Source organism: Salvia miltiorrhiza, chromosome 4 (genome assembly GCF_028751815.1).
Source record: "Salvia miltiorrhiza cultivar Shanhuang (shh) chromosome 4, IMPLAD_Smil_shh, whole genome shotgun sequence".
In the NCBI taxonomy this organism is placed as follows: domain Eukaryota; kingdom Viridiplantae; phylum Streptophyta; class Magnoliopsida; order Lamiales; family Lamiaceae; genus Salvia; species Salvia miltiorrhiza.
In genome coordinates this window covers 17911314-17937370 of record NC_080390.1, presented here as the reverse complement: position 1 = coordinate 17937370, position 26057 = coordinate 17911314, and the positions used below count along the sequence as shown (strand labels likewise).

The 26057-nt window shown below is 38.8% G+C and overlaps 3 protein-coding genes across 3 annotated transcripts; 1 reads left to right on the top strand and 2 right to left on the bottom strand.

Annotated features, from left to right (window-relative positions):
- Positions 1 to 883: 883 nt before the first annotated feature.
- On the top strand, positions 884 to 5124 carry LOC131023096 (uncharacterized mitochondrial protein AtMg00860-like). Its single transcript, XM_057952639.1, has 2 exons — positions 884 to 1375; positions 4900 to 5124. The coding sequence occupies exons 1-2, from the start codon at positions 884 to 886 to the stop codon at positions 5122 to 5124; spliced, it is 717 nt and encodes a 238-aa protein (XP_057808622.1).
- Positions 5125 to 17994: 12870 nt separating this feature from the next.
- On the bottom strand, positions 17995 to 18540 carry LOC131023095 (uncharacterized). Its single transcript, XM_057952638.1, has one exon. The coding sequence runs from the start codon at positions 18538 to 18540 to the stop codon at positions 17995 to 17997; it is 546 nt and encodes a 181-aa protein (XP_057808621.1).
- A 3577-nt stretch (positions 18541 to 22117) lies between these two features.
- LOC131023094 (uncharacterized) lies at positions 22118 to 22663 on the bottom strand. The gene has a single exon (XM_057952637.1). The coding sequence runs from the start codon at positions 22661 to 22663 to the stop codon at positions 22118 to 22120; it is 546 nt and encodes a 181-aa protein (XP_057808620.1).
- Between the last annotated feature and the right edge of the window lie 3394 nt (positions 22664 to 26057).

The following is a 26057-nucleotide window of genomic DNA, read 5'->3' as shown; positions in this document are numbered from 1 at the left end:
TAATCAGGACTTGAGAATTTCTTCACCAATAGGAGGGATGGCAGTAGTAACACATGCTTGCTCGAACCTAGAGCTAACCATAGGATTGTTTAAGGTTATAGCGAATAACTTACACGTCATATCAATGGAGGACGTTGATATAATCCTGGGGATGGACTGGCTAGCGGAGAACTATGCCACGATATTGTGTCAAGAACGGAGAATCGCTTTCCACTTTCCAGGAAGGGACGCTTTAAGTTTCCACGGAATATGCAGGAGAAACAGAGTGCCGATTATTTCAGCTTTACAGGCAAGAAAGATGATGAACAAGAAAGATTGCCAAGCCTTCCTCGTATACCTGAACGGGGAAGTTGAGACCGAAAAGACAATGGAAGATGTAGAGATCGTGCGGGATTTTCAAGATGTTTTCCCAGAAAATTTGCCAGGTTTACCACCTGACAGACAAGTAGAATTCACCATCGATCTAGAGCCAGGAGCGGCGCCAGTATCAAAAGCACCGTACAGAATGGCTCCGAAGGAATTGGAGGAGTTGAAGATCCAATTACAAGAGTTGCTGGACCTAGGCTTCATCAGGCCTAGTGTGTTCCCATGGGGAGCGCTGGTGCTGTTTGTCAAGAAGAAAGATGGCACCTTGAGGTTGTGCATCGATTATCGAGAGCTGAACAAGCTAACGCTTAAGAACAAGTATCCATTACCCAGAATCGATGATTTATTCGACCAACTCAAGGACGCGAGTGTTTTCTCCAAAATCGATTTGAAGTCTGGGTATCATCAATTAAAGGTTAGAGATGAAGATATACCCAAAACGGCATTCCGAACAAGATATGGTCACTACGAGTTCGTAGTTGTGCCGTTCGGACTAACAAACGCGCCAGCTGTATTTATGGATCTCATGAACAGAGTATTTCATCCTTATTTGGATAAGTTCGTCGTGGTGTTTATTGATGATATTCTCGTCTACTCCAGGAATGAAGAAGAACACAGGGAACATCTGAGAACTGCGTTGCAAACGCTAAGGGATGAATGCCTTTATGCCAAATTCAGCAAATGTGAGTTTTGGCTCAAAGAAGTTACATTTCTGGGACACATTGTGTCTTCAGAAGGTATCAAGGTGGACCCCGCCAAAGTGGAAGCAGTACAAGGGTGGAGGTCGCCAACTACCCCAAACGAGATCAGAAGTTTCTTGGGATTGGCTGGCTATTATCGAAGATTTATTGAGGGATTTTCCAAGATAGCAAGGCCGATGACGCAGTTGCTCAGGAAAGGAATTAAGTACAATTGGACTAACGAGTGCGAAGAGAGTTTTCAACTGCTCAAAGAGAAGCTAACTACGGCGCCAGTGCTAACAATTCCGGAACTAGACAAGGAGTATGTGGTCTACACGGATGCATCAAAGAATGGACTAGGATGCGTTTTGATGCAGGAAGGCAAAGTGATTGCATATGCATCGCGGCAACTTAGGCCACTGACTCATCCAAAAACACCTAGCGGATGGACTCGTATTTACACGAGGTCGTCCTAGGGTGGTAAGGTGACTCAAGTCGTCTCTCAAGGAAGACTTAGCAGGGCTTCAATTGTGCTACTCACAAGTACATAAATAAAACCTAAACACTCTAATCGGTAATTGGGTCTGACACTATCTCGCACTCTACTCACCAAGACATAAACAGAAAAGTACTAAACATTAACTAATGCAGGAGACATGAACAACTAAGAACACAAGTATTAGACATGAAGATTATCAACTAGGGTTTCAATTGAAGCACTCTAACCAAACGATCATCAACTTATGAACCATCAATGAATAATTATTACCTAGGCATGAAACTAAATCAAACATCAATTCAATTGCAAAGAAAGCTTAAATCACCAAGAAAGAATTCTCTAAACATTCATCAACAAGAGCGGAAACGTAGGCAACAATAACCAAACAACGATTCACGTAATTTATGAAGATTCAACGACAATAATCTAAAATCATAACATTCATCAAAAGCATCAACTAAAGGATTCAAATAACCAAAGATTCAAAGTAACTAAGAGAAACAAATGAGTTCTTACAAACGTAGTGATCCGAGTAAAACAAATCCAACGGAATGAAACGATCAATCAACGACAATCCAATGAACCGAGCACGAATATTGATGTTTAGAATCTCTAAAAACCAAAGGAAAATAGTGGAAATCGCCCTAGAGGCTGCTGTGTTCGAGAGTGGGGTGAAAAACCCTAAAATTCGTCTTTTAAACGGAAAAAACGCGCCCAGGGACGGCGGCCGCCGTCCCACGGCGGCGCCGTGTATGCCCTTCGCAGACTGCAATGCGCAGCGTTTTTGTTTTGGTCCGTTCTCCCTCGTTTCAAGTCGGATTTTAGATCCGTTTTCGCCTACGAACTCGTATCGAGACGAACTTCGATTCTTCTTCAGACAAATCAACTAAATTCTGACTTTACTTTTGTTCACATATCAATCAATGTGAGCACAAAATCCTGAGACAACAAAATTAGCACAAAAGCTCAAATCATTCAACTCTTGAGTGAAAGGGACCAAAATAAAAGTCAAAATAAGTCGTAAACACCCACAAATTCATCACAAAATAGGGCTAAACAACCCCCCCACACTTAAATCCTTGCTTGTCCTCAAGCAACAGTCACAACATCAAATGGAAATCCATAAGCGATTCTACTCACCAAGCCAAAACACCAACCAATCCAAGTCTTCCAAGATATCAATGTCCCCAATCAGGTGTTCAAATTTAAGGTTTATAATGCAACAACAAGGTGATACAACTCAATCCGATCAGACCCAATTCTCCGCTAGGGGTGAATTTCCTAATGCAATTTCCTTTATAATCATATCTTGTTCCTTTTTCACATTCTTTCATTTTTTTTTCACATTCCACTTCTCTTTTTTTTTGGGGTCAAGTTATTTTTCGCTCTTAATAGATGGGCCGTAATTCACGAGATTGACACTTTTGGAGGTGATCCAAAATATTCTCGCGTGGTTTCCCATGCTCATAATGATGCCATTAGAGGAGCAGAGACCCAGAGCTATCAAAAACTCAAGAACCAACCAAACATTTCAACTCAGAGAAAGATATTAGGAAATTGCAATGAAAACACTCCCCCTAGCCTCTATTGGACAAATCACATCAAGAGTTGCTCATCAGGGTGTTGCATCCAAACATTAAACTACTTACACCAAATTGGGAACAACTCAATCACAAAGAACAAGGACAACAAACCACTCAAAACACAAACCAGAATCGCTAGTGAACCACCATCAACATGCGAGGTGCACTAAAAAACAAACAAGAAATCAAGACAAGGGGACCATTCGCCCCACACAAGAAAGCCCAAGAACAAAGCAAGAAGACACCCACAGGATTCACAACTACCAACAAACACCCCCCTCCCCACACTTAAACTCTGGCACTGTCCTCAGTGTAAACAAAAAGAGGGGTGAAGGAGGAAACTTCCCTAAATACCGATCCAGTGGTGAGTCTGTAGTGTCCCACGATGTCTGCCTCTCTCTCATCCAAAGAACAAGCAGTCTCCAACGCAACAACCTGCACCGAACAACAGATGCAACAAAACACCACACAAACAAAACGACAGAAAAACGAAACCAGAAAAAGCAAGAAAACATGGGTTGCCTCCCATGCAGCGCTAGTTTTTAAGTCGCCAGCCCGACTAAGAAGGTCCCTTAACCAAAATCCGATTGAAGCTCCAGCTGCCTTAACGCCCTTGTAAACTCATCTTCTTGAATTGCAGCTGCGGGTCCTCCAAATGAGTGCTCCATGCTCATATCCTGGGATGGCCCTCTATCCACACATCCAACGAAATTTAGTGACCCAACCTCATCCAGCTTCTCTTCCAGTAGCAAGGCACACAGAAGGCCTTGCTCTTTATCATCTTTCTCTTGTAGCTTATCCAGGAATTCTCTCTCAATCTCACTTTCATCTTGCAAGTTAGCAAGAAATTCTTCCACGATCTCGTCCTCTTCCTGTAGCTTATTAAGGAAGTCCTGCACAATACAATCCTCATCCAAAGCATCAAATATTTCAACATAAGAGCAGATTTGAATTAAGGGAGTGGGGGTAGTAGGTTTTTTAGCAAAAACTGAGAATGTTACCGCTCTACCTGCCCCTACCATACTTACAGTTCCCGTACCCACATCGATGCGAGTATGGGTGGTAGCCATAAAGGGTCGGCCAAGTAGCACTAGATGCCCATTCTCGCCTCTAATCCCTTTTCCCACATCCAGGACAACAAAATCAGCCAAGATCCTAATCCCCCTCACAACCACCTCAACATCCTCAACAAGACCTCGTGGGCTGCTAATGGAGCCGTCAGCTAGCTCTATCTTAATATTCGTGCATTTCAGGTCTTTATTACCCAATTTCTCAAAAATATCAAGTGGCATCAAATTCACTGCCGCGCCCAGATCAAGCATTCCAAAAACCTTTTCAACCCCACCTAAGCTAATATCAAAAATAAAGCTACCTGGATCTCCTTGCTTGGGTGGTGGTTGGTCTGGTGCAACAGTGACAGGTGGCAGTGGCTCACTGGGGCATTGGGTAGCCTTGATTGCTTCCACTGTTTTGCTTCTCCATTTCCCCATGGTTATTGGGGCATTTTCCTTGACTACCGCTACGGCATGAGCTTGATGCGGTTGTTTGCCCTGGTTTGGGAACTTCCCAGTTGGCTGTTCTTGCTGCAGCTGATTCAAGGCTCCTGTTAGTTGCCCCACTGTAGTCTCGAGGCGCTTGATGGTAGCACTCTGAGCCTCCATCGCCTGTTTGCTAGCTTGCATGAAAGCTTGCATCTGATCCTCAAATAAGGGGCCTGGAGGTTGGTGCTGCTGAGGTGGGTAGAACTGCTGCTGGTTCTGATAACCCATAGGCTGCTGGAATTGACAGTATTGAGAACTCTGCCCGTGTCCTTGCATGTGACCCTGGAGTTGCCTACTTGAATACCCTTGTGCAGCAAAGACTTCTACTCCTCTTTCATAAGTACGCTCGCCCATCCTATGGCACTCGTTGGCTCCATGGCCATACTCGCCACATATGCCACAACCTTCTGCTGGTGGTGCGTGAGCGGGTGGAGCCTCCACCTGGTTCATCCTGAGGTGCTGTACTTGCCTCATCAAGTCCGCTACTTGCTTCTGAAGCTCATTGTTTGGATCTGCTGCATTAGCTTCAACCCTCCTTCTTCTTACCGACTTTTGTTGGGAACTCACGGCAAGTGTGTTGAAGATCTCCTTGAGTTCATCAGCTGTCTTCCGGGCAATGTTGCCTCCTGCCGTGCTATCCACCATAAATTGAGAAGTCTGCAGCAACCCGTCATAAAAGAGTTGCATCAACATCACTGGGGTTAACTGATGCTGCGGGCACTGGCGGAGGAGCTCCTGGAATCTCTCCCAAGCCTCATGAAGTGGCTCGTCGACTCCTTGAACAAAGTTCATGATTTGAGTTCTAATCTCTCGTGTCTTGTGATTTGGGTAGAACTTCAACATAAACTTCTCACAGGCCTCTCCCCAAGTAGTGATAGAACTAGGCGGTAAGGAGAGAAGCCAAGTCCTTGCCCGATCCTTAAGTGCATACTGGAAACATTTAAGCTTCAGCTGATCATCTGTGATCTCCAACAGTGGAAAAGTTTGCACTTGGGTGCAGAAGTCCCGGATAAACTGCAGGGCATCTTCATTCGGCAGCCCATAGAAGAGGGGGAGCAAACTTGAATCATTGGGCTTCAGGTTGTAATTCCTGACTGCAGTGGGGAGCACAATAGCTGAGTTCGTGGCCTCTATGACAGGCCGGGTAAAATCCCCCATGTACTGCAAATTTCTTCCTGCCATCTTCTCAACTCCAACGCTAGATAAAAGAGACTCGGTACCCTCTCCTAGGCTTCAAGCACCTCGCGTGCACGGTGAGTGTTGTCAAGTAGAATGCCAAATTCCTGTTAAGACTTTAACTCCCTAGCAACACAACACTCAACAAAACAGATCAAACGCACCGGTGGGAGAAAGAAAATAACCGAGCAAAAATAAAAATAAAATAAACACGGAAAACAAAGTAGCACAACCAAATGCCTAAAGCCTTCCCCGGCAACGGCGCCAAAATTTGACTCATCCAAAAACACCTAGCGGATGGACTCGTATTTACACGAGGTCGTCCTAGGGTGGTAAGGTGACTCAAGTCGTCTCTCAAGGAAGACTTAGCAGGGCTTCAATTGTGCTACTCACAAGTACATAAATAAAACCTAAACACTCTAATCGGTAATTGGGTCTGACACTATCTCGCACTCTACTCACCAAGACATAAACAGAAAAGTACTAAACATTAACTAATGCAGGAGACATGAACAACTAAGAACACAAGTATTAGACATGAAGATTATCAACTAGGGTTTCAATTGAAGCACTCTAACCAAACGATCATCAACTTATGAACCATCAATGAATAATTATTACCTAGGCATGAAACTAAATCAAACATCAATTCAATTGCAAAGAAAGCTTAAATCACCAAGAAAGAATTCTCTAAACATTCATCAACAAGAGCGGAAACGTAGGCAACAATAACCAAACAACGATTCACGTAATTTATGAAGATTCAACGACAATAATCTAAAATCATCACATTCATCAAAAGCATCAACTAAAGGATTCAAATAACCAAAGATTCAAAGTAACTAAGAGAAACAAATGAGTTCTTACAAACGTAGTGATCCGAGTAAAACAAATCCAACGGAATGAAACGATCAATCAACGACAATCCAATGAACCGAGCACGAATATTGATGTTTAGAATCTCTAAAAACCAAAGGAAAATAGTGGAAATCGCCCTAGAGGCTGCTGTGTTCGAGAGTGGGGTGAAAAACCCTAAAATTCGTCTTTTAAACGGAAAAAACGCGCCCAGGGACGGCGGCCGCCGTCCCACGGCGGCGCCGTGTATGCCCTTCGCAGACTGCAATGCGCAGCGTTTTTGTTTTGGTCCGTTCTCCCTCGTTTCAAGTCGGATTTTAGATCCGTTTTCGCCTACGAACTCGTATCGAGACGAACTTCGATTCTTCTTCAGACAAATCAACTAAATTCTGACTTTACTTTTGTTCACATATCAATCAATGTGAGCACAAAATCCTGAGACAACAAAATTAGCACAAAAGCTCAAATCATTCAACTCTTGAGTGAAAGGGACCAAAATAAAAGTCAAAATAAGTCGTAAACACCCACAAATTCATCACAAAATAGGGCTAAACAGCCACACGAATTGAATTATCCGACCCATGATCTGGAGCTAGCGGCGGTAGTGCACGCACTAAAAATCTGGAGACATCATCTATATGGTGTCAGGTGTGAGATTTACACCGATCACAAAAGTCTAAAATACTTTTTCGAGCAGAAGGATCTCAACATGAGACAGCGAAGATGGCTCGAATTAGTGAAAGACTATGATTGTGGTATAAATTATCACCCAGGGAAGGCAAATGTAGTAGCCGACGCGTTGAGCCGCAAGGTCCCATCGAAACTGGGATACATCCTTACAAAGGAAGAAGAGCTCATACGAGATTTTAATAGGATGAGATTAGAGGTGATAAAACCACCTGCTACAATAGCGGGGGTGGTCGCGATTATACCGAATTTGAGGAAAATGGTGGTAGAAGCTCAGAGGAAAGATGAAAAGTTGGAGAATTTACGAGTAAACATAAGAGAAGGAAATCTCAAGAACTATCACGAAGAAGTCGATAATGCTATTTTCTTTGAAAAGAGAATATGCATCCCTCATGATGAAGAACTCAAAAACAAGATCATGAGCGAAGCCCATGACACTCCTTATGTTGCCCACCCAGGAAGCACTAAGATGTATCAAGATCTAAAAGAGAATTTCTGGTGGGAAGGAATGAAACGAGATGTGGCTTTATTCGTTGAAAAGTGCCTAATCTGCCAACAAGTAAAGGCTTTACACCAACGACCTTACGGTGAGTTACAACCTTTGGAGATTCCAGAATGGAAGTGGGACGATATTGCAATGGACTTTGTTACAGGATTGCCAAAAACAAGACGGGGTAACACGGCGATATGGGTCATTATTGACAGACTCACGAAGAGTGCACACTTTCTGCCTATCCCTATCACGTATGGATCAGATAAGTTAGCCCAACTCTATATCAAGGAGATCGTGCGTTTACATGGGGTGCCGAAGACAATCACGTCCGACAGAGACTTTAAGTTTACCTCCAGATTCTGGATAAGCTTGCAAAAGGAATTAGGGACAAGGCTGAATTTCAGCACAGCTTTCCACCCGCAGACCGACGGTCAGTCCGAAAGGACAATTCAAACGCTAGAAGATATGTTAAGGACTGTCGTACTAGACAGAGGAGAAGATTGGGAGCGTGTGTTGCCACTAATCGAATTCGCTTACAACAACAGCTATCAAGCAACTATCGCCATGGCACCTTATGAGGCGTTATACGGGAAGAAATGTAGATCGCCGCTTTACTGGGATGAAGTGGGCGAGAGAAGAATCTTGGGGCCAGATACAGTAGGCGAGATGATCGAAATCGTCCGTCAGATTTGACAACGTATTAAAGAGGCCCAGGATAGACAAAAGTCTTATGCCGACAAACGTCGAACCGACTTACAGTTTGAGTGTGGGGATAAAGTCTTTTTGAAGGTTTCTCCCTCTAAAGGGATTACAAGATTTGGCGTAAAGGGTAAGCTTAGACCCCGTTTTATAGGACCCTATGAGATCCTAGGAAGGGTGGGCCCCGTAGCTTACAGGCTGGCGTTGCCGCCAAACCTTGGCAATGTGCATAATGTGTTTCATGTGTCGCAGTTGAGGAAATATGTTTATGATCCAAAGCACGTGATCCAAAGGAACGACGTTATTCTTAGCCCAGATATGAGCTATGAAGAGAGACCCGAATCTATTCTAGATCGAAAACTTCAGGTACTAAGGAATAAGTCGATACCCTTAGTAAAAGTCCTTTGGAAGCACCATGATCAAGAAGAGGCGACATGGGAACTCGAGTCTAGCATGAAGGAGAAGTACCCAGAATTATTCCCTGAGGTACAAATTTCGGGACGAAATTTCTTTAAGGGGGATAGTATGTCATATCCTGGCTTTTAATCACTGATTAAAGGCCTAATTATTAATAAGTAGGGTTCGGCATCCATTAATAATAAAACTGGTTTGATTTATCTGATGTATTTTAATCATTATACATGTGTTTTGATGTGCTTAGTTCTTATTAATATTTGAATCCGTTTGAGATTTAAAAATATTTTTATCATTATAGTGCATAAAGTTTAATTAGTGGGTTGAGCGATTCCCCTGGCGGAGTGTGATTCCTCTGGCGGAGTGTGATTCCTCTGGCGGAGTGTGATTCCCCTGGCGGAGTGTGATTCCCCTGGCGGAGTGTGATTCCTCTGGCGGAGTGTGATTCCCCTGGCGGAGTGCGATTCCTCTGGCGGAGTGTGATTCCCCTGGCGGAGTGCGATTCCTCTGGCGGAGTGTGATTCCTCTGGCGGAGTGCGATTCCTCTGGCGGAGTGGGATTCCTCTGGCGGAGTGGGATTTCCTCTGGCGGAGTGCGATCCCTCTGGCGGAGTGCGTTTCCTCTGCTCTGCCGAGTTTTGATTCCTCTGCTCTGGCGAGTTTTGATTCCTCTGCTCTGCCGAGTTTGATTCCTCTGCTCTGGCGAGTTTTGATTCCTCTGCTCTGGCGAGTTTTGATTCCTCTGCTCTGGCGAGTTTTGATTCCTCTGCTCTGGCGAGATTTTCATTTCTCTGCTCTGCTGCGGAACTGACGTGAGAGAGAGAGGAGTCAAAGCAAGTGGATAAACATAGTTAACGGATAAGATATTTTATGCAAATGGATAATTAAACATGTGTTATTTATCCATTACTTGATGGCTAAGTAAATGGGGTTATATAAATAACACCCTTCTCTTTCATTCCTCATAACAGACGTCCTTTTCCTCTCTCTTTCCTCTTTCTTCTCTCTCTTCTCTCTCAACTGTCTTCACCCAATACCATTGATGAGTTAGTAAAAAGCTTCACAAGCAACTTGTATGCCATAACCACCGATTAAATCAAGCTGAAAACACTTTTAGATCCATAGAACAAAAGCTGGGTTGAAGGTTCGAGCTAGGAATCAAGAAGGTGGAGTTATACTTTTCTCTACACAAATCATAAAAGTAAGCTTCTAAACACATGAATCTACTTATATCTAAGCTTTGTGAGCATGTAAATGGAGGATCAAAGCATGAAAATAACTCCTAATTCAAGCTGGTAAATTTCGAAAATTACTAGGGTTGGAAAGTTGAAGTTCGTAAAGAAAGTGAAAATTGAGTGGTTATATGAGTTCTTGAGCATGCTATAATGTTAAGTGATGGTTTAGATTGATGATTAGAAGTGATGAAATGAGTTTTGGTATGAGTTTGTTGTTGAGAATTATGATGTTATACTCAGGTTAGAAATGTTTTTGAAATATATGAGTTTTAAGTACAAATTGGAGAATTTCGTAGGCTTACTGACCTACTGTGATCGACGGTTTGTCGATGTCTAATAGCTTTGAAAATTTTATAGTAAGTCTCTACATAAGTCTTGAGTACCCTGGTAAACTTTCAAGCCATTCCAACTTTGTTTGATATTTCTTTAAAATACAATACCTAAACTGCACATTACTACTGAGAATTTCAGAGAACAGGGGAAAGAGTCATTCATTTCAGTGGCTTCCTCTGTGATCTAGCTTTCCAAACTTTTATGGTATTAACCTTATTGTGTTAGCTAAATATGCACCAAAGTTGAGCCCAGTCTGACAACGTTTACTATTTTTCAAAAATCCAAGTTTGCGATTGCTCAAAACTGCCGAACATGGTAGATCGTGGTAAAAACGTCATATCTCTCAAACCACTTGGAGTTTCGACTCTACTTTTTTGAAACTAGACACGAAGATCTTTCTTTTGGTATGAGTCTCGAGTCTAGGAGACTTCGGAGTCAGAACAGATTAAATTTTGAAGTTGAGCCAGTGTAAAATCAGAGCATGTTTTGATGATGTTTGATTGTGATTCTTATGTGCCTTATGTGTTAGTGTTGCCTATGTGTTTGAATGAGATTATACGAGGTATGATGGTTTTTGACTATCTCTAATGGAACGAATTATGGATGCTAGAACCCTAAAACACTAAAATATACCCTAGACACGTAGAATTAGACTTTGTCTTGTGACAATTTTCTTCGCGAACTTACCGACTCTTCATCAATAAAGGTCCGGGCGACAGGAAGTGAAGTCGAAGAAGAAGCGACTCCACGCTAGCTTAAAAATGTTTGAGGTGGGCATTACTTTTACTACGTATATAGAGATCCCCTGCGTGACGTAGGCCTCATATACGAATATATGTGCATGACAAGTTTTAACCGTTATTCAGCTTTTATGAAATGCTTATATGTTCAATGCCATTATGAAAATGAAAATGTTTATGAAATGAAATGAAAAGTTTATGAAATGATTGACTGCCAAAAATGTTTATGTTTTTATATGTATCCTATCTGTGTTGGTTCGCCAACTTTAAATGAAATCCAATTGGGATCCTATGCTAGACAAAGGTCGCTAGCTAGGGTTAACGTGTACACTCATGGAGACCGCGAGTCGCTTGCGACCGGTCTTGGCGTCCGTGGTAAGGAGGCCTCCTTCCCGGCGCGTGACAGAAAAGAACAGATATGGATCATATGAAGGAAAATGATCGGCCGATTGACTTTATGAAAATGAAAGAAATGTTTTAGTAAGCGCAGGCTATTCAAGAAAACCCCTGTGTGTTACTATTGGCAGTTCAATTTATATATGTATGTATGTTATTTTTTTCGGCTTATACCACTGGGTATTTTTATACTCAGCCCTGCATGTATTTCTAAATGTGCAGGTTGAGCAGGCGATGGAATGGATCGGTGTTGAGCGGATTTCCTTTTTATGGTCATGTAATGAAACCTTGAGTATGCATCTCCATATGCATAACTCACACGTTTTTCCGCTGCAAACACTCTGACTTATTTATCAGTTCTACTTGAACTTATCACTACTTCAGCTTGTTTAATTTCCATTTGAGGTCTAGTCGTTATGGCAAGCTCGTTTGTAAACTACCCAAGCGGTTATATATATATATATATCACTAGTTTGTTGTTGTTAATATTGATTACTTAACAAACCCCCTTTAGATTCTATTTTACATTGTTCACCCCAAGTCATAACCCCGGTTAACCCGTCATTGGGATAGTGGGCTGTGACAGATATGCCTTGGAAACAACGGTTTACTTGCTGAATCTAGTGTCGTCCAAATCGGTTCCTAAAACACCTGTCGAGTTATGGTTTGGGCGTCAGCCCAGTTTGAATCATATAAAGATATGGGGTTATCCTGCATACGTGCTAGACAAGGAAGCTAAGAAACTGGAGCCTAGATGCGAAGTAATGTTGTTTGTAGGATATCCTAAGGGAACGAAAGATGGTTATTTCTATAATCCTAAGGATCAAAAAATGGTTGTTAGCACCAACGCACAATTCTTGGAACAGGATTACATAGATAAACACAAGTCTAAGTCCGAGATTGTCCTTCAAGAAATCGAAGGTAATGGACAGGCGATTCCATCACTCTAGCCAAGTGTCCAAGTGAATGCACCACAGGACAGTGCACAAACCATTATCACAGCTGTACCACCACCGCTTCGTCGTAGTGGGAGGGTTATCGTCCAACCCGATCAATTTATATTCTTGGGAGAATCTTCAGATCTTCTTCCTGTTGATGAACAAAAGGATATCGACCCTGACAACTTTATACAAGCGTTGGAAGATTTTGATGCAGATACTTGGTACGACGCCATGGTTTCTAAAATAGAATCCATGACTGCTATGGATATATACGAGAAAACTGAATTACCAGATGGCTTCTTGGCCATAGGTAGTATGTGGGTATACAAGAGAAAAAGAGAGTCGGACGGCGAAGTCGCGGCTTTTAATGCCAGACTGGTGGTGAAAAGCTATACCTAGGAATGGGGTATAGATTATGATGAAACCTTTTCGCCGGTTGCCATGCTTAAGTTCATCCGAATACTCCTTGCCATAGCAGCCCACATGAACCTTGAGGTTTGGCAAATGGATGTCAAGACCGTTTTCTTAAACGGTTTCCTTGAAGAAGGAAGGGACATCTATATGCAGCAACCTGAAGGGTTTGTGAAGAAGGGCAAAGAGCATCTTGTATGGAAGCTAAAGAAGTCCATTTATGGACTTAAGCAAGCTTCGAGGTCATGAAACAAACGTTTTGACGAGGTCATTAAATCCTATGGATTTACTCATTGTGAGAACGAGAGTTGCGTGTACCGTTTAGATGCGAATGGTGACATGGTTTTCCTTGCACTTTATGTAGATGATATCCTCGTCATTGGCAACAATGTGGCGCCAGAAAAGGATGTTGAGCTTATCACAAGTGTCCTACATTTATACTGTGATTGCTCGTTTTAGCATGTAAACTGCCAAGAAAGGGTTGCTACCTTTCAGACAAGGCATTCCTCTGTCTAAGGAATGTCTCCTAAGACGCCTAGTGAGGTTGAGAAAATGAGGAAGGTACCATATGCTTCCGCTGTAGGTAGCCTCATGTATGCGATGCTTTGCACGAGACCTAATATTTCCTATGTCGTTGGCATGATTGCAAGATATCAGTCAAACCCTGGACTAGGACACTGGACTGCGGTAAAGCATATTCTCAAGTACCTGAAAAGGACTCAAGACTATAAGCTAGTTTACCAGTCAGACAGTCTAACTCTTTTGGGTTATACCGATTCGGAATTTCAGGCTGACCGGCATGAGAAAAGATCTACCTCTGGTTATGTGTTTACCTTGGGAGGTGGAGCCGTATCATGGCGGAGTGCAAAGCAGAAGTGCATTGCAGACTCCACCATGGAAGCTGCTAAAGAGGCTGTATGGTTCCGGAACTACCTCTTGGATCTAGGAGTGGTACCTAATTTGCCTAAGAATATCATAATTTATTGTGATAACTCGGGTGTAGTGGCAAATTCTAAGGAACCCAGGACCGACAAGGCAACCAAACACATAGAGAGAAAGTACCACATCATACGAGAAATCGTACACAGAGGAGATGTGTTGGTTGAGAAGATCAATTCCTTGGAGAACTTAGCTGGTCCTTTCACAAAGAGTTTACCGTAGAAGGCCTACGAGAAGCATGCTCGAGGGATGGGATTGCGGTTGATGCCACCCACTTAGAAAAACTTTCAGTATAAGTGGGAGAAGTGATAGTGTTGTAATAGCTAGTATTTAGACACATTGTATACTAAAAGTTTGCTTTAGTATAAGTGGGAGATTGTTGGATTTGTATACTGAAAGCAAGAACGTTTTATGCTTGTATACAATGATTCCTGTGTTCACTATTTAATCTCCTATCTGATTGTGTTCATGATTGCATATGTATGTTCTTTATCTCTATATAAGTAGATTATATGGTGTGTTGTAGATCATAGAAGACCATATAATTGGAATAACCTTAAGAGATATAAAAATGATCACAACCGAAATGACTCTAGGACGAGTCATTGGTTTAGGCTGCAGTATAGATGGAAGGAGTTTGTCTTGACTACTTGTCTATACTGGTATGTCATAACGTATTGATAGGATCACAGTGAGATATATTCTTCTATCTGACATAAGTGAAGAATCAAGATCTCGGTGACTTAATAGAATCTTAATATGTGACGCCCCAATTTTCCTTAAAATAATAAAATGCAACTTGAATAAAAATAATAAGATTTCAATACTTAAATAACTAAAACTCAAATCCAACTGAGAAATGTGATTAAACATCATAAACTGAGTCTTTACTCTAATTGAAAAATAAAATATTATTTCTTCTTTTATCTTGACCATCACTTGCCCCGCCTCTCATCGCCCGAGTCATCTTCTGAAAAAGATATTGTTTTGGGGTGAGTACAATAAACTCAGTGGGGTGCATTTATCCATATTATAAGAATCACAACAAAATATAAGTGCAATAAAAACTGTCTGCTCTTTCATATTGCCCGAAAGCAATAACTTTCTGTCTCTTAGCCCGAAGGCTATATAACTTTCTATCTCATATAGCCCGTAAGCTATAACTTTCTTTCTCATATGACCCGTAGGCTATAACTTTCTGTCTCATATAGCCCGTAGACTATAACTTTCTTTCTCATATAGCCCGTAGGCTATAACTTTCTGTCTCATATAGCCCGTAGGCTATAATTTTCTGTCTCATATAGCTCGTAGGATATAACTTTCTGTCTCATATAGCTCGTAGGCTATAACTTTCTGTTTCTTATAGCCCGTAGGCTATAACTTTCTGTCTCATATAGCCCATAGGCTCTGCCTGCATCTCACACATATAATTTGAGTAAAACGTATAATAAGGATAAATGTTAAATGCAACGTTATAACCCCACCTTAACCTTTCTTGATCAATAAATCTTGCAATTAAATAATTAAGTCTCGCGCGCCGTTCCTAAAATGAATTATGAAATCATAATTAAAAATATGCTTAAACAATGAATGCACATGAAGATGGATCTATAAATGTAAATAAAATCTTTTTCTATTATTACTAATAATTTACTAATCAAATATATTTTAAATACTAAACATATACAACAATTACAATATGTATTTGGTAGAATAAAATCACAACTCACTAACATAAATAACTAGGAAGACTTATATATATAGTTATTATTACTTAAATAAATAAATAAGGACTACGTATGCATTATCTTGTAATAGGAAAATATTAAATAATATATATGTATATATACATATGACTACTATATATATATACGTATATGTATCTAAAATGAAAGATACATAATTAATACATATGTTAAACTTCAACAAAAAAATGTTAAAATAAATAAACATATATTATACATAATAAAATACCTAACAAATCATACACATGTATTTGCATATATAAATGCATATATTTAGAATATTAAATAGACAAGTTTGTAAACATAAAAGAATAGATTTTGCCATAGCTTGCCAGACGTCCAGTATATAGGTGTAAATATATATATATATATATATATAGTTAAAAAAATGGTGGATAAGGTTCTGACAACTTTAAAAAGAGACGATCATTGCTTAAAGAAAATACTATATATGTATATCTAATAACACGAAAATGAGAAAATAAGAGAACAGTAAAGAGGCAATTATTAGTGAAAACTTTACTGCATTTTCTGCGAGAGCAAAGAAGTGGAAGAAGAAATTTACCTCTCTCTCAGAACTCGATGACTGAATATTGGGAGTGAGGAAAAGAATGAAGATGACTGCTATTTATACTAGGAGCTAGGGGTTTATTTTTGACAATAAAATCAATCAAGGAAAATCTTTCCATAATTTTAATATTATCAATAGGGAAAGGTGAATTAGGGTTTCCAATCAATTGGTGCTGAAAATTCTAGAGAAAAATTACTTTGGGCTCAAGCAATGGGCTCCAAGAAAGAATTGGGCTGAAATAAAAATATAATTGTTTGGGCTTAAATATGTAGTAACTTATAACAAAATAATAATAATAATAATAATAATAATAATAATAATAATAATAATAATAATAATAATAATAATAATAATAATAATAATAATAATAATAATTATAATAATAATAATAATAATAAATGCTTGAAACGATTAAATGCTCATGCTCATGCAATACTAGGCGTGGCTTATAAGACTTAAAAATTTAATTATTGAAAAGAAATAAAGAAGGGATTTTCTTTTGTAGTTAAAAATATTTTGGGGCACTACAACCTTACCAACTAAAAAAAATTTCGTCCTCGAAATTATTTATTTGAATCAAACAAAAGAGGGTATCTAGATCTAATGTCATATTCCTTTTCCCATGCAGCCTCGCTATGATCATGTCTACTCTATTGGACTTTGACTTGAGGGATTTCTTAACTTCTTAACACATGAAGTTTTCTATTTAAAATGGCTATCGGGTGCTCATCATAAGTTGGGTCCCTATCTAGTTCGACGTGATTTACAATGTTGCCTGGGTCATGGACAAATTTTCTCAAAGACGAGACATGAAAGACGTTATGTATCGAAGTCAAGCTTGGTGGCGACGCTAACCGATATGCTACCTCACTAACTCGTTCGAGAATATCATAGGGCCTGATGTAACGAGGTCTTAGTTTTCCTCTCTTGTCAAACGATCTATTCCCACCACCTTTCCTGAGGGAATTCTTACCTTCAAAGGTTGTATCAGCTTTTCGTAAAATCTCCTTGCGATAAACGAATGCGAAGCACTGGATTCAAAGAGTACTATAGAAAACTTGTCCAGAACGGGTAAGATACCTGACATAGTTCGAGCCTCTCCATCCATCTCTTCCTGGTTCATGGCATAAACTCGTGCCTCTCCCTTGCGGGCACCATTGTTGTTGAAGTTCTGGTTCCTTCCCATATTGTTGTTGTTGTTGCCGTGATTTCTTCCCCAGTTATTGTCCTTATTCCGCCAAGTTGGGACGTTGTTGTTGTTCGGGACATTCGTACTCCGTGCTTTTGGGCAGTTCATCGCCATGTGTCCTCCTTTGTGACATTGGAAGCGTACGTTCTCGCCAGATTTGCACTCTCCGAAATGGTAACGCTGACAACGTGGACAAAGAGGTTTGTGCGGCGCCAATTCTTGGTCGTCTCCCACATTACTCCTTGGTTTCTTTTTTGACTGGGAGTTCCTCATTTTGTCTCGATCATCCCAGTGCCTCTTTTCTCCAGTATGTTGAGGTCGAGCCACAGAGTTGTCCAGTTTCAGGCGTGATGCGACTGCTTGGGCTCGTTCTAAGATTTCCGAGTACGATGTGATGTTTAGAGCTGCTAAGTACCCTCCAATCTCAGGGCGTAACCCATTCTCAAATCTCCAAGCCTTTTTTTTCATCGGTGTCCACCAAGTGGGGAGCAAAACGGCCTAGTTAGGTAAATTTCCGCTCGTATTCCAAAACGGTCATGTTTCCTTGCTCCAAGTTCATGAGCTCTATCTCCTTTTGTTTGCGAAAAGCCCTAGGGAAATACTTTCCCATCACTTTTTCTTTGAACGTTCTCCAGGTGATGGCTCTCATCTGCTCTTCAGTAAGGGCAGCAGTTTCCGACTCCCACCAGTGTCCTGCATCGTCTGTTAGTTGGAAGGCTGCACATGTCACTTTCAAGTCGTCCTTGCAACGCATGTAGTTGAAAATGCGTTCCATCTGGCGCATCCACTCCTCGGTCCCTAAGGGTCCTTCATTCCCTCTTAGAATTGGCGGTGCCATGCTTCGAAATTGAGCTACTACTCCATTTCCACCTTCTGCTTGAGGTTGATGCGGTTGTTGAGGCAATACTCCTCTCAGTGCTTGTGCAAGCACATGGGCCATCGTATTAACATCATTTCGATTTCGATTCCTATTCCCCATCGATTGAGTGGCTTCGCTATCAGATTCTTCGTCTGCTGGAGGTCTCCTGTTGCCCCTTGTTCTGGCCATAATCTAAAATATTGCGGTAAAAAGTAAGAGTTGTGTGACAAAAACAATGATAGGTACTAATTCTCATTGATTCTAAGAGATTCGTCGTCCCAATTCTTGTACACGTGTTGGTACCGCTGTACTTATTCTACAGGTTTTGCGTGTTCTAATGATCTAGATAAGTAATCTCGAGGACATGAGAAGAAAAAAAAATGAAATAAAATCTAACTTCATCAAGAAAACTTAAAGCATCATAAATATACTTTTGACTTTTACCTCACTCGGTAGCGATGTGGCGGTTGCGATGATGGTCATTTTTTTCTTAAAAAGATTTTTATTGCAAGTCTACAGAAACGTAGACCTGCTCTGATACCATACTGTGACGCCCCAATTTTCCTTAAAATAATAAAATGCAACTTGAATAAAAATAATAAGATTTCAATACTTAAATAACTAAAACTCAAATCCAACTGAGAAATGTGATTAAACATCATAAACTGAGTCTTTATTCTAATTGAAAAATAAAATATTATTTCTTCTTTTATCTTGACCATCACTTGCCCCGCCTCTCATCGCCCGAGTCATCTTCTGAAAAAGATATTGTTTTGGGGTGAGTACAATAAACTCAGTGGGGTGCATTTATCCATATTATAAGAATCACAACAAAATATAAGTGCAATAAAAACTGTCTGCTCTTTCATATTGCCCGAAAGCAATAACTTTCTGTCTCTTAGCCCGAAGGCTATATAACTTTCTGTCTCATATAACCCGTAAGCTATAACTTTCTTTCTCATATAACCCGTAGGCTATAACTTTCTGTCTCATATAGCCCGTAGACTATAACTTTCTTTCTCATATAGCCCGTAGGCTATAACTTTCTGTCTCATATAGCCCGTAGGCTATAATTTTCTGTCTCATATAGCTCGTAGGATATAACTTTCTGTCTCATATAGCTCGTAGGCTATAACTTTCTGTTTCTTATAGCCCGTAGGCTATAACTTTCTGTCTCATATAGCCCATAGGCTCTGCCTGCATCTCACACATATAATTTGAGTAAAACGTATAATAAGGATAAATGTTAAATGCAACGTTATAACCCCACCTTAACCTTTCTTGATCAATAAATCTTGCAATTAAATAATTAAGTCTCGCGCGCCGTTCCTAAAATGAATTATGAAATCATAATTAAAAATATGCTTAAACAATGAATGCACATGAAGATGGATCTATAAATGTAAATAAAATCTTTTTCTATTATTACTAATAATTTACTAATCAAATATATTTTAAATACTAAACATATACAACAATTACAATATGTATTTGGTAGAATAAAATCACAACTCACTAACATAAATAACTAGGAAGACTTATATATATATTTATTATTACTTAAATAAATAAATAAGGACTACGTATGCATTATCTTGTAATAGGAAAATATTAAATAATATATATGTATATATACATATGACTACTATATATATATATACGTATATGTATCTAAAATGAAAGATACATAATTAATACATATGTTAAACTTCAACAAAAAAATGTTAAAAAAAATAAACATATATTATACATAATAAAATACCTAACAAATCATACACATGTATTTGCATATATAAATGCATATATTTAGAATATTAAATAGACAAGTTTGTAAACATAAAAGAATAGATTTTGCCATAGCTTGCCACACGTCCAGTATATAGGTGTAAATATATATATATATATATATATATATATATATATATATATATATATAGTTAAAAAAATGGTGGATAAGGTTCTGACAACTTTAAAAAGAGACGATCATTGCTTAAAGAAAATACTATATATGTATATCTAATAACACGAAAATGAGAAAATAAGAGAACAGTAAAGAGGCAATTATTAGTGAAAACTTTACTGCATTTTCTGCGAGAGCAAAGAAGTGGAAGAAGAAATTTACCTCTCTCTCAGAACTCGATGACTGAATATTGGGAGTGAGGAAAAGAATGAAGATGACTGCTATTTATACTAGGAGCTAGGGGTTTATTTTTGACAATAAAATCAATCAAGGAAAATCTTTCCATAATTTTAATATTATCAATAGGGAAAGGTGAATTAGGGTTTCCAATCAATTGGTGCTGAAAATTCTAGAGAAAAATTACTTTGGGCTCAAGCAATGGGCTCCAAGAAAGAATTGGGCTGAAATAAAAATATAATTGTTTGGGCTTAAATATGTAGTAACTTATAACAAAATAATAATAATAATAATAATAATAATAATAATAATAATAATTATAATAATAATAATAAATGCTTCAAACGATTAAATGCTCATGCTCATGCAATACTAGGCGTGGCTTATAAGACTTAAAAATTTAATTATTGAAAAGAAATAAAGAAGGGATTTTTTTTTTGTAGTTAAAAATATTTTGGGGCACTACAACCTTACCAACTAAAAAAAATTTCGTCCTCGAAATTATTTATTTGAATCAAACAAAAGAGGGTATCTAGATCTAATGTCATATTCCTTTTCCCATGCAGCCTCGCTATGATCATGTCTACTCTATTGGACTTTGATTAGAGGGATTTCTTAACTTCTTAACACATGAACTTTTCTATTTAAAATGGCTATCGGGTGCTCATCATAAGTTGGGTCCCTATCTAGTTCGACGTGATTTACAATGTTGCCCGGGTCATGGACAAATTTTCTCAAAGACGAGACATGAAAGACGTTATGTATCGAAGTCAAGCTTGGTGGCGACGCTAACCGATATGCTACCTCACTAACTCGTTCGAGAATATCATAGGGCCTGATGTAACGAGGTCTTAGTTTTCCTCTCTTGTCAAACGATCTATTCCCACCACCTTTCCTGAGGGAATTCTTACCTTCAAGGGTTGTATCAGCTTTTCGTAAAATCTCCTTGCGATAAACGAATGCGAAGCACTGGATTCAAAGAGTACTATAGAAAACTTGTCCAGAACGGGTAAGATACCTGACATAGTTCGAGCCTCTCCATCCATCTCTTCCTGGTTCATGGCATAAACTCGTGCCTCTCCCTTGCGGGCACCATTGTTGTTGAAGTTCTGGTTCCTTCCCATATTGTTGTTGTTGTTGCCGTGATTTCTTCCCCAGTTATTGTCCTTATTCCGCCAAGTTGGGACGTTGTTGTTGTTCGGGACATTCGTACTCCGTGCTTTTGGGCAGTTCATCGCCATGTGTCCTCCTTTGTGACATTGGAAGCATACGTTCTCGCCAGATTTGCACTCTCCGAAATGGTAACGCTGACAACGTGGACAAAGAGGTTTGTGCGGCGCCAATTCTTGGTCGTCTCCCACATTACTCCTTGGTTTCTTTTTTGACTGGGAGTTCCTCATTTTGTCTCGATCATCCCAGTGCCTCTTTTCTCCAGTATGTTGAGGTCGAGCCACAGAGTTGTCCAGTTTCAGGCGTGATGCGACTGCTTGGGCTCGTTCTAAGATTTCCGAGTACGATGTGATGTTTAGAGCTGCTAAGTACCCTCCAATCTCAGGGCGTAACCCATTCTCAAATCTCCAAGCCTTTTTTTTCATCGGTGTCCACCAAGTGGGGAGCAAAACAGCCTAGTTAGGTAAATTTCCGCTCGTATTCCAAAACGGTCATGTTTCCTTGCTCCAAGTTCATGAGCTCTATCTCCTTCTGTTTGCGAAAAGCCCTAGGGAAATACTTTCCCATCACTTTTTCTTTGAACGTTCTCCACGTGATGGCTCTCATCTGCTCTTTAGTAAGGGCAGCAGTTTCCGACTCCCACCAGTGTCCTGCATCGTCTGTTAGTTGGAAGGCTGCACATGTCACTTTCAAGTCGTCCTTGCAACGCATGTAGTTGAAAATGCGTTCCATCTGGCGCATCCACTCCTCGGTCCCTAAGGGTCCTTCATTCCCTCTTAGAATTGGCGGTGCCATGCTTCGAAATTGAGCTACTACTCCATTTCCACCTTCTGCTTGAGGTTGATGCGGTTGTTGAGGCAATACTCCTCTCAGTGCTTGTGCAAGCACATGGGCCATCGTATTAACATCATTTCGATTTCGATTCCTATTCCCCATCGATTTAGTGGCTTCGCTATCAGATTCTTCGTCTGCTGGAGGTCTCCTGTTACCCCTTGTTCTGGCCATAATCTAAAATATTGCGGTAAAAAGTAAGAGTTGTGTGACAAAAACAATGATAGGTACTAATTCTCATTGATTCTAAGAGATTCGTCGTCCCAATTCTTGTACACGTGTTGGTACCGCTGTACTTATTCTACAGGTTTTGCGTGTTCTAATGATCTAGATAAGTAATCTCGAGGACATGAGAAGAAAAAAAAATGAAATAAAATCTAACTTCATCAAGAAAACTTAAAGCATCATAAATATACTTTTGACTTTTACCTCACTCGGTAGCGATGTGGCGGTTGCGATGATGGTCATTTTTTTCTTAAAAAGATTTTTATTGCAAGTCTACAGAAACGTAGACCTGCTCTGATACCATACTGTGACGCCCCAATTTTCCTTAAAATAATAAAATGCAACTTGAATAAAAATAATAAGATTTCAATACTTAAATAACTAAAACTCAAATCCAACTGAGAAATGTGATTAAACATCATAAACTGAGTCTTTATTCTAATTGAAAAATAAAATATTATTTCTTCTTTTATCTTGACCATCACTTGCCCCGCCTCTCATCGCCCGAGTCATCTTCTGAAAAAGATATTGTTTTGGGGTGAGTACAATAAACTCAGTGGGGTGCATTTATCCATATTATAAGAATCACAACAAAATATAAGTGCAATAAAAACTGTCTGCTCTTTCATATTGCCCGAAAGCAATAACTTTCTGTCTCTTAGCCCGAAGGCTATATAACTTTCTGTCTCATATAGCCCGTAAGCTATAACTTTCTTTCTCATATAACCCGTAGGCTATAACTTTCTGTCTCATATAGCCCGTAGACTATAACTTTCTTTCTCATATAGCCCGTAGGCTATAACTTTCTGTCTCATATAGACCGTAGGCTATAACTTTCTGTCTCATATAGCTCGTAGGCTATAATTTTCTGTCTCATATAGCTCGTAGGCTATAACTTTCTGTCTCATATAGCTCGTAGGCTATAACTTTCTGTCTCATATAGCCCATAGGCTCTGCCTGCATCTCACACATATAATTTGAGTAAAACGTATAATAAGGATAAATGTTAAATGCAACGTTATAACCCCACCTTAACCTCTTTTGATCAATAAATCTTGCAATTAAATAATTAAGTCTCGCGCGCCGTTCCTAAAATGAATTATGAAATCATAATTAAAAATATGCTTAAACAATGAATGCACATGAAGATGGATCTATAAATGTAAATAAAATCTTTTTCTATTATTACTAATAATTTACTAATCAAATATATTTTAAATACTAAACATATACAACAATTACAATATGTATTTGGTAGAATAAAATCACAACTCACTAACATAAATAACTAGGAAGACTTATATATATAGTTATTATTACTTAAATAAATAAATAAGGACTACGTATGCATTATCTTGTAATAGGAAAATATTAAATAATATATATGTATATATACATATGACTACTATATATATATACGTATATGTATCTAAAATGAAAGATACATAATTAATACATATGTTAAACTTCAACAAAAAAATGTTAAAATAAATAAACATATATTATACATAATAAAATACCTAACAAATCATACACATGTATTTGCATATATAAATGCATATATTTAGAATATTAAATAGACAAGTTTGTAAACATAAAAGAATAGATTTTGCCATAGCTTGCCACACGTCCAGTATATAGGTGTAAATATATATATATATATATATATATATATATATAGTTAAAAAAATGGTGGATAAGGTTCTGACAACTTTAAAAAGAGACGATCATTGCTTAAAGAAAATACTATATATGTATATCTAATAACACGAAAATGAGAAAATAAGAGAACTGTAAAGAGGCAATTATTAGTGAAAACTTTACTGCATTTTCTGCGAGAGCAAAGAAGTGGAAGAAGAAATTTACCTCTCTCTCAGAACTCGATGACTGAATATTGGGAGTGAGGAAAAGAATGAAGATGACTGCTATTTATACTAGGAGCTAGGGGTTTATTTTTGACAATAAAATCAATCAAGGAAAATCTTTCCATAATTTTAATATTATCAATAGGGAAAGGTGAATTAGGGTTTCCAATCAATTGGTGCTGAAAATTCTAGAGAAAAATTACTTTGGGCTCAAGCAATGGGCTCCAAGAAAGAATTGGGCTGAAATAAAAATATAATTGTTTGGGCTTAAATATGTAGTAACTTATAACAAAATAATAATAATAATAATAATAATATTAATAATAATAATAATAATAATAATAATAATAATAATAATAATAATAATAATAATAATAATAATAATAATAATAATAAATGCTTGAAACGATTAAATGCTCATGCTCATGCAATACTAGGCGTGGCTTATAAGACTTAAAAATTTAATTATTGAAAAGAAATAAAGAAGGGATTTTTTTTTTGTAGTTAAAAATATTTTGGGGCACTACATAATACTAATAAGATTTCAAATATATATGTTGATTCGTATATCAATTTGACTTACTATGGGTGAGAGTTATATAGTAACTTGAGTACTCTGTATCTTGGGTGATAGCGGTCAATATATGATATTTGATTATCTGTATTAGTACCCGTATCCAGTATAGGATAATGACATCCCCTTAAGGAGCTCAACAAGGTTTATTGCGTTATACCCTGCAGGTTGATTAAGTTCAGACGCAATTATAAAGTTTGTGTGGTACTGCTTAAGGATTACAAAGAGATTAATTAATTTAAGTTGTCAGAGCTCTAGTTAATTAATGGATGTCGGATATTTTAAATACAGAGATTTAATTAGTCTAAATACAAGCCCCGACTCATCACCGGCAATAAAGGGGTAAGTCAGTATTTATTTTCTAGTGGAATGAATTAATACTTATGAATTAATTATGATCAGGGCTGATCATAGAAATTAATTCATTAGAGGCCCATCTTTATTCTTTGTATCTGGTCCCTAGACTGGCCCAAAGTCTCCTGTGCCCTTGTAGGAGAATTTTCACCTATCACAGTTCCTGGTGCCATACGACTGTACTTTGTCTTTAAATACAGCTGTCTGTTCTCCGGAAGAAATACACGATATTTAGGGTTTCAAGAGAGCAGCAGAAGGGCGCAACTTTGAGAAGGCTAATTTCTCCTTGGGAACTCTCACAGCTCGTTGTCCATCCAACGGTGAAAGTTGAGCGGCATATAGTTTAGAAGATCAGAACTGGAGTCTTTCAACTCAATCATCGGCAACCTCTGCATACAATTCTCAAGTAAGTGTTTCTAACTCCAATGTGCAGCACTTAAATTCATAGGATCATGTTAGTGATTAATCGTTGTATGGTGAATTAAGATATCTGAGAAACGATCCTATTGGGGCTATAATCCTTCAAGGGCGTCCTCGCTCAGCATCCCGT